Source organism: Berghia stephanieae, chromosome 3, assembly GCF_034508935.2.
Source record: "Berghia stephanieae isolate SIO BIC M18660-M18661 chromosome 3, UCSD_Bste_1.3, whole genome shotgun sequence".
Classification (NCBI taxonomy): domain Eukaryota; kingdom Metazoa; phylum Mollusca; class Gastropoda; order Nudibranchia; family Aeolidiidae; genus Berghia; species Berghia stephanieae.
The window spans coordinates 93,918,761-93,928,760 of record NC_088362.1 but is presented as its reverse complement, the minus strand read 5'-3'; the positions used below and the strand labels follow the sequence as shown (position 1 = coordinate 93,928,760).

At 37.8% G+C, this 10,000-nt stretch overlaps 1 protein-coding gene across 1 annotated transcript in view; it reads left to right on the top strand.

The window, feature by feature from the left end:
- Positions 1–10,000, top strand: part of LOC144968869 (notchless protein homolog 1-like) — a 69,534-nt gene that overhangs the window by 50,383 nt on the left and 9,151 nt on the right. Inside the window, exon 11 of the mRNA XM_078907663.1 lies at positions 5,249–5,408. Within this exon, the coding sequence (XP_078763789.1) occupies positions 5,249–5,408 (160 nt within the window). The remainder of the gene's footprint in view (positions 1–5,248; positions 5,409–10,000) is intronic.

The following is a 10,000-nucleotide window of genomic DNA, read 5'->3' as shown; positions in this document are numbered from 1 at the left end:
GATGTTGAGATAGTTGACTATTTTAAATATTTAGGAATAACCATTGATAGTTCCCTCAATTTCTCTCAACATATTAATATAATTTCTAAGAAAGTTGCCCAAAGATTATACATCCTAAGGAAATTGAGAACATTTCAAGTAAGGAAGAAAACTATGTTAAGAGTTTATGACTCATTGATTAAAAGTGTAATTGCGTTTGGCTGCACCATATGGTTTGGAGGATGCCGACTTAAAGATAAATCAAAAATTTCAAAATCTATCAAAGAGGCATCAAAAATAATAAACCATCCTCTTGATGGAGTAGAAAGAATTCATGGAAAAGCAATAGAAAGGAAAGCATTCTCAATTACCAACAATAAAAAACATATTTTATACCATGAATTTAGTCTTTTACCATCTGGGAGAAGGTTTTGTCAGATTAAATGTAGAACTAACAAGTATAAATCAACGTTCGTTCCATCAGCAATAAAAATTTTGAATATTTCATATGGTACAGAAAAACCAAGGATTGATTCGTTGACTGATTAACTGATTAATTTATTTAATGTAAGATTAACTGACCAATTGATAATGATGATAATTTTTGGTGTCGAATTGCCACAATCGTAACAAATTGAAAACGAAATGAATATGTTTATGTTGTGTATATCGCACGTGTGAAAGAAAGAAAGAGAGAGAGAGAGAGAGAGAGAGAGAGAGAGAGAGAGAGAGAGAGAGAGAGAGAGAGAGAGAGAGAGAAAATAAATAGGAGTGAAATATCTGTTCAATCTTAGTTATCGTTTAACATTATAACAAGTGTAACTAAATGACAAATTGCCATATTTATGGACAATAAAGATCTATTATTATTATTATTATTATTATTATTATTACTACTACTACTACTACTACTACTACTGCTACTACTACTACTACTACTACCACTACTACTACTACTGCTACTACTACTACTACTACTACTACTACTACTACTACTACTACCACTACTACTACTACTGTACTTTCTACTACATACTACTACTACTACTACTACTACTACTACTACTACTACTACTTTCTACTAACATACTACTACTACTACTACTACTACTACTACTACTAACTACTACTACTACTACTACTACTACTACTACTACTACTACTATACTAACTACTACTACTACTACTACTTACTACTACTACTACTACTACACTATACTACTACTAACTACTACTACTACTACTACTACTACTACTACTACATACTACTACTACTACTACTACTACTACTACTACTACTACTACTACTACTACTACTACTACTACTACTACTACTACTACTACTACTACTACTACTACTACTACTAACTACTACTACTACTACTACTACTACTACTACTACTACTACTACTACTACTACTACTACTACTACTACTGCAGTAAAGTCTTAATAGTATTTCATAAATGATAATTGTGTGGCTGGCTAAGAAAACCCGGAAAGATGCGCACATTTCATCTATTAGAACCCAAGTTATGAATTGTTTTTCTGAATAAAATTTGTTGCTATGGGAAACACTTAATCTTCGATTTTGGCTCAGATCTCAAATCGAATATTGCCGCATCTTCCCGGTTTCTCAGCCAGCCTCACAATTTTGTTTTATCACCTGAAATCATGTTATGACAGTCGGAAGGTGAAAATCTCTATAAACACCAACGGAATATACCGAAGAGGAAATAATTAAATAAATTCCCTTTATTTATTCCCAAGGGCAATTTGTCTGTAGGATCTCTTCCAACCATTGCGTCAGTCGCATTACAGTGCCGCAAAGCGAAGCCGTCGTCAACCTACAGATGACGTGCGCTTGAATAAGAAACTCACAACATTGCCATCCAGAAATATAACGGACCAACACACAAAACTATGTGTAACCTTGAATGTTTATAGATTGAATGAAGCTGACGTCACTCAGGTCTTTGTTATTTTTTTTTTTTTTTTTTTTGCCATCTACGTTTATGAGTAATTCTCACCAAACTGCATTAACCAGTAGTGAGAATTACTCGTAAACATGGATGGCAAAAAACTATAACAAAGACTTGAGTGACTTCAACTTCGTTCTATCTACAGCCTGAAACAAGGACTTGTATTTTGACGTCACTTTTTTCTTTCTTTCTTTTTTTTTTTTGTTTTTGGTTGGTGCACGACTTATGAGTTGTCGTTAGTAGTGCTCAAGGAAACAAATGGTCCCATTTGTCGAACTATTGATTACAACTCCAGATTCTCTTTATTCTGGTGGTCGTCTCCTTGTGTTTTGACGTAATATTTTGGTCAGTATCAGGCTATGCGTTTATGAAGGCTACGCACCAAGTGAGCTAGAGCTAGGAGGTTTGCTCAAGGCCACACAAAGCGGCGGTGATTTGACCCTACCAGTGTGCCACGTTGTGCTGAACTCTCACGTAATACATTTTTTCACCGTTTTCACCAGAGGACTTAAACTTCAAATATCGATCAATTAATTTGATCCCCAACTTGTCAACAAGTCAAGCCGGGGGTGTACGTTTTCTTGCCAAAGTTGATTTGTTATTTTTTTTTTGGGGGGGGGGGGCGGGTTTTTTTTTTTCAGTGTACATCAGAAAAGACATTTTATACGAGGCAGATTTTACATAAGTCGTAGAAAGACTTTTAAATTGTATATTACATTTAGGTCTATTTGTAATCCATAGAGAAAAGATTGGGGATTTTTCTTCTAGTTCGATTGCTGACATTCGGATACAACAAGCAATTTATTCATTCGTGTCACACCATTTCTTAGCGTTCGGTTTAGTGGAATATGCATATTCGATCTGCAATCTATATGCAGAAGACTCTAGTCTCGATGTGAGCAGTGCACAGCTGAGTCATTGCCTTGGTAAAAGCTATTAAATCAATTTTATAAAATAATACTTACACTAGAAAGGTGACCCACGATCTCAATCAGTGAAACATTCAATTCCATTTTGTCAAGAAATGGGAAATCCCGATAGCACAGTTGGTAGAGCACTCGCGTCATACGAAAAGGGGACCGATGACGTCGATATTTTTATTCTGACACTTCCTCCCTCCTTTTTTTTCACCTTTCCTGTCCTCTCAAAAATGATTTGATAGCTGCATCTTTTAGATCTGTCGTAAAGAACGTCTGCCCAGCACAGATTGTGTTTTTGGCATTCTTGAATCTGGCAGAATGTACTTGCAATAGACACATGTCCTGTCCAAACCTTTCCAAGCAATTATTGCTGTCCATTTTACGCTACATAAAAACTGGGAAAAGCTTGGGCTCCATTGCCTGATGGCACCTTTTTTAATCTTCAGAATCATCATCATTATCATCATCATCATCATGATTATAATTCTTTTTCTTCTTTTTCTTATTTTTATTATTATTATTATTATTATTATTATTATTATTATTATTATTATTATTATTATTATTATTATTATTATTGTTATTCGTTCATTCATTCATTCATTAATCAATTCAGGCCAGATGCCAGCAGAAGTCTGGCAATCACTTGGAGATGAAGGGTTAAATTGTCTGGTATGGTTATTCAACGACATCTTAAAGAAAGAGAAAATGCCCGAAGAATGGACAGAAGTATGTTGATTCCTATTTACAAAAATAAAGGAGATGTTCAAGAATGTGGCAACTATAGGACATCAAGTTAGTGAGCCATATAATGAAGATATGGGAAGGAGTAATCGATAAGAGGATTATAAAAGATGTAGACATAAATGAAGAACAGTTTGGATTTGTTGCTGGTAAACAACGGATGCTACATTTGCTCTAAAAGTGATCGCAGAGCAGTATAGAGAAAAGTAAAGAGAATTACATTGTGTTCATTGACCTGGAGAAAGCATATGATAGGGTATCAGGAGAAGAAATGTGGTACTGTCTAAGCGCAAAGGGGTTAAGAGAGAAATATATCAAAGTTATCCAAGATTGTACAAAGGAAACAAAACAGTGGTAAGGACAGCTGTTGGCTCAACTGATCCATTTAATGCTAGAATTAGATTACACCAGGGATCTGCTCTCAGCCCACTGCTGTTTGCAATAGTAATGGACGTTCTAACAGAACCCATTCGGCGAGAGGCACCATGGAGCATGAAGTATGCGGATGACGTGGTACTTTTGAATGATACAAAAGCTGAGGCGGAAAAGGAACTGGAGGGTTAAAGACGGGTGTTGGAAAGGAGGGGATTAAGGGTAAGCAGATCGAAGACTGGGTATTTGTGCATCTGACAATAGAGAGCAAGACCACCGATAAAGATAGGAGAAGAGGATGTGTCATAGACAAATGAATTCAAATACTTAGGAACAACTGTACAAGGAGATGGGGGCAATGAGATGGAGGCAGGCTAGAATAATTGGAGGAAGGTAACTGGAGTTATGTGTGACAAACGAATTTCCACAAAGCTGAAGAGGAATATATATATATATATATATATATATTATATATATATATATATATATATATATATATTATATATATATATATATAGTTGTAACACCAGCAATGTTATATGGACTAGAGACCGATTACAGCAAAGAAACAAGATAAAGAAGTTGAGATTACAGAAAGGAGGATGTTGAGATGGTCACTTGGCTGGACAAGAAAAGATAAGGTGAGAAATGAACGAAGTCGAAGGTTGACTTAAGTGAAAAATGTATCAATACAGATGAGAGAAGATAGATCGAAATGGTTTGGACGTGTAAAAAGACGAGAGAGGAAGTACGTGGGAAGGAAAGTATTGGGCTTACAATTAGCGGGAAAGAGGAAAAAGGGACGCTCAAAGACAAGATGGTTGGATAAGTTAAAGGATGATATGAAAGAACTGGGACTGGAGGAAGATGATGCTCTGAACGATCATGAGATGTGGCATTCATTATGGAACCCTGCAAAATGCAGGATAATTGAAAGTAGAAGAAGAGAAATTATTATTATTATTATTATTTATTATTATTATTATTATATAATAATTATTATTATTATTATTATTATTATTATTATTATTATTATTATTATTATTATTATTATTATTATTATCATTTTATTATTATTATTATTATTATTATTATTATTATTATTGTTTTCATTATTTATTTAATTTTTAAAAACTGATTTAATTGATTAATTACTTAATTTATTAATTTGTTTATATATTTTTTGTACCCACTCCAAATTTCTTTTATTGGAGGATTTTTCACTTTAAAAAATTTTTTTTTTTTTTGGTCAGATATGTCGCGACGTTGAGGGGTCACGTGAACATGGTGTACCAAGTATCGTGGTCTGCTGATTCACGTCTACTGGTGAGCGGAAGTAAAGATTCAACCTTGAAAGTCTGGAAAGTCAATGACGGTGCCATTCTCCTCGATCTCCCTGGTCATGCTGATGAAGTGAGTTATTGCTGCCACCACCTCTTCTTCTTCTTCTTCCCCTCCTCTTCTTTCTCCTCTTCCTCCTTCTCATTCTCTTTCTTCGTCTGCTGATGCTTTTGCTGCGACCTATCTGTGCAATAAAAACAATCCATTCTATCTGTATTTCGTAGAAAGTTCGACCTGAGATAGCAGAAAGTATCTGTATCTTCAAGTTCTTGATCTGCTCCCTTTGACGCGTACCTATCTGTAAGACCTTTGAGTGTGCAGGGTGAATTCATTCTCAAACCAATGGATTCTGAGAGGCTGTTTAGAATTGTGTTTTTTTTTCTTGCATCTGGAGGTTTTCTTTATTAGCCAATCAATGACAACGATGAACAGGAATGATGAGAGCAAGCATCCCTGCTGTCAGTTACTGATCTTTCTACAACCCTGCAACTTGTTCCTTCATACCTTTCCTTGATGAGGTTCACCAACTTCTCAGTGATTCCATAATGTGCCAGGATTTTCCACAATGTTGCTCTGTCAATACTGTCGAAAGCCTTCTTGTAATCCAGAAAGTTGACATAAGAGTCAGGAAAGTTCCATTCTATAGACTTGTTTGCAGGGAAGCAATCTGGTCGATGGTTGAAATTTCTTTCCAAAAACATGCTTGTTCGTCCGTCTAGAATAATACGGTTGAAAATCTTCTAGGGTAGAGACAAGAGTGATTCCTCTATAATTATTACAATTATTGAGGCCCCCTTCCATTGGAAGCTTGACATGATGCCCTTCTTTCCAATCCTTTGGGAATATCCCTTCATCCAGATTCTCTCAAACAGCTGGTGAAGGACCTCAGCAATTCTTTCAGCATCAACTGTTAGAGCCTCCAGTGGAATCTGGTCTGGTCCAGCATCTTTTCCCCTTTTCATTTTGTTAATGGCACCCACAATCTCTGCTATCGATGGTGGATCACAGCTGATTGGTAGCTCATTCCTTGCAGGCAAAATTTCAGGCAGGTTGTCTGATGGTGGTCTGTTCAGAAGGCTGTTGAAATGTTCCCTCCATCGCTTAGATTGAGTCTCTTTTCTGAAAATAGTTTTCCCATCTTCGTTTTTGCTGGTGCCTCTGATTTCCCTTATTTTCCAGCAAGTGTCTTGGTAGTTTGATAAAGGATCCTCATGTGTCTTCCTGTCGCTGCTGCTTCTGCTTTCTCTACAAGTATGTTCATGAATGCTTCCTTGTCTTTCTTCACATATATTTTGACTTCCTTAACTGTGGCTCGATACTGCTCTTGTTCGACTTGCATTCATTTGTTCCTTCCTTGTTCTCCTCTTTTCAATCAGTTCCAAGGTTGTAGCAGATTATAACATGTCCTCATCTATTACGTCATTTGTTGGGGTATAGATCTGTACAATGTTCATGTTGATATTTTTACTCTATGTTGCCATGATGATCCTTTCTCCGTGTTGTTGCCATCCTGTCAGTGACTTCTTGGCCAACTTACTTCAAATTATTCCTACTCCCTGCATATGAATCCATCCCCTCTCCATGCATATAAAATCTTCTCCCCAGACTTCCATATTGTATCCAGTGGGTTACACTTTCTCCAAGTATATACAGCCATTATTTTCTCGTCTCTGTCACAACTTAAGAGCTTTTTCTTGCTTCATACATGGTGTAAACGTTCCATGATGCAATTGGAAGCTGCCTGTTCGGCGAAGACGACATCGGGTTAGCAGAGTCCTTTCGGTTTTGTCTGTTGTCCTTCATAAATTCTGTCATTGCAGAAACTCCTGGTCACCAAAGCTTAAAAAAGGATTTTGAATTGTCCGTCTGTGTTTCTGTAACAATCTGAGTTTTATCAGGGCTGAGAATCTTCCGCCTAAAGGCGGATTTCCGCCTAAATGGTAGTTTATCTCCGCCCATCCCATCACATTTCCTCCTTTTTCAAATTTGCCGTGTCAAACATTTTCCTCAAACCCACAAAATCACCATTATGTCTTGTGTTATATTTTGACACCTGTGCTCAGTCTCGTGAAATTTGGTGACGGTCCCGTTTTTATGACGTTGGGCCAGACAGTATGGCACCAGATGTCACAATTGACACAGAAGACCAGTAGTGTTCTTTGATTAGTTAGTTGATGGTTGAAGGGGAAGGGGAGGGACAAATGGGTCTGGGTTTTTTTCCCCCTGTTGTAGGTACCTAATGCCTTTTTAATCTCTCTCCTCTCTCTCTCTCTCTCCCTCTCTCTCTCTCTCTCTCTCTCTCTCTCTCTCTCTCTCTCTCTCTCTCTCTCTCTCTCTCTCTCTCTCTTTTTTTTTTTTTTCCCCCTTTGCCTTTCTTTCTATTTCTCTTTTCTTCTTCTTCTTTTTTTTTCTGATATAGAATTTAAGAGGTCCATACATAAGTTGTTCTGGTAAAGAAGTCTTTCCTCCCCCCTCTCCCCCCCCCTCTCTCTCTCTCTCTCTCTCTCTCTCTCTCTCTCTCTCTCTCTCTCTCTCTTTCTTTCTTTCGCAACCACATTAAATCATCTGGTATATAGAGATTATATATTAGAACAAAGCAATGGTGATTGGCTTAGTTTAATCTTTTTTCTTTTTACCTTTGGACTATTCTATGGCTTTAAATTTGAGAGATTCTTGGGTTGTATTTATAAGCTAAATAACTACTACTAGGTTTCTTTGCTTGTGTTTGATCGATAGCCCGAGAAATTTTCCTCCTTTTTGACAAATTGCTATTATCATCACTGAATAGAAAAACACTCACCAAAATCACTACATCAACATCTCTACCACCACTACTATTACAATCACCACCACATCATCATCCCTACCACCACTACTACTACAAATAGCACCACATCATCCCTACCACCACTACTACTACAACTACCACCACATCATCAACCCTACAACCACTACTACAACCACCATCATATCATCATCCCCACAACCACTACTACTACAATCACCACCACATCATCATCCCTACCACATCACCCCTACCACCACCACCACCACTCCATCATCCACTACCACAACTACCACCACATCATCATTCCTACCACAGCTACTACTACAACCATCACCACATCATCAACCCTACTACCACTACTTCAACCACCATCACACCTACCATCACTACTACTACAACCAGCACCACACCATCATCCCTAGCACCACTACTACTACAACCACCACATCATCATCCCTACCACATCACCCCTACCACAACCACCACCACTCCATCATCCCTACCACCATTACTACTACAACCACCACCAAACCATCATCCCTACCACCACCACTACTACAACCACCACCAAACCATCATCCCTACCACCATTACTACTACAACCACCACCAAACCATCATCCCTACCACCACCACTACTACAACCACCACCAAACCATCATCCCTACCACCACCACTACTACAACCACCACAACATCATCCCTACCACCACTACTACTGCAACTACCACCACATCATCATTCCTACCACAGCTACTACAACCACCACCACACAATCATCCACACTACTACCACATCATCCCTACCACTGCTATTATTACAACCACCACCACATCATCATCCCTACTACAACCACCAAATGTTGTAATTACACTTTCAACTTTTGCAATTCCACCGAATTGTGTCAGAAATTGCTGCAAGACAAATTTTGGATCGCATCTAAGTAAATTTGAGTGAAATTCAAATTTTTGGATTATGGTCGCATGGATGGGTCATGATCTTCACGATGAAAAATTTCCTCCTTTTTTGTGACCAGTCATTCTCACCCCTGGTTTTATAGAAGGGGTGTTTGCCCTTCGTCAACTCCCAACTTTAAGGACTAGGTGACTCAAAAAGTCGGAGTCACACACCATTAGTCGCCTTTTATGACATGCTGGCTTGGTGGGTTATTCATGCATCCTCTCTGTTGAGGGACCCCGGACACCACATAGGGGAGTCTTTGACTGTCAGAATAACCATTTCTTTCATAGAATCAAGGAATGCACCGGAATGAAATATCTGAGCACGTTTCAGTCAAGCCCAGGATCCATAGCGTTTAACCAGGGGCGCCGCGGTCAAGAGGCAATTCAATTAAGTCTAAAATTGAGTTTACCAGATTCGATAATAGATTTGAAACTAGTTTAGATGACTTTTCATTTTATGTACAAGAAACGTAGTCGGATCTGACTACATACAATCCAATTGGTTATAAGCTGTGAGACATTTAGCATATTTATGCTTATTAATAGCGTAGCTCAGCAGTATGGTCTTTGCTTCATAACCAGGCGGTAGCAAGTTCGAATGCCCACTGTTCTGTGTGGCCTTGAGCGAGTCACCTCGCCCTAGCTCATTTTGCGGGCGCGACGCACTGTGGCTGACACCTGTGCTATTCCAGTTTTACTTTGGAATAGACCTTAAAGACAAATTTCCCCAATAGGATGAATAAAGGGATTTTTTTCATTTAGTTATTAACAGTGATGACAATTTTATTTGTCATTTTACCAACAAAAACGTGAATTTTAGATTATAGAGACATCTGACAAATGTGATAAATCAATAAATAACATAATATTTTGACATCTACTATCGTGATTGTCAAATTCATCAGCACTGTCCAAA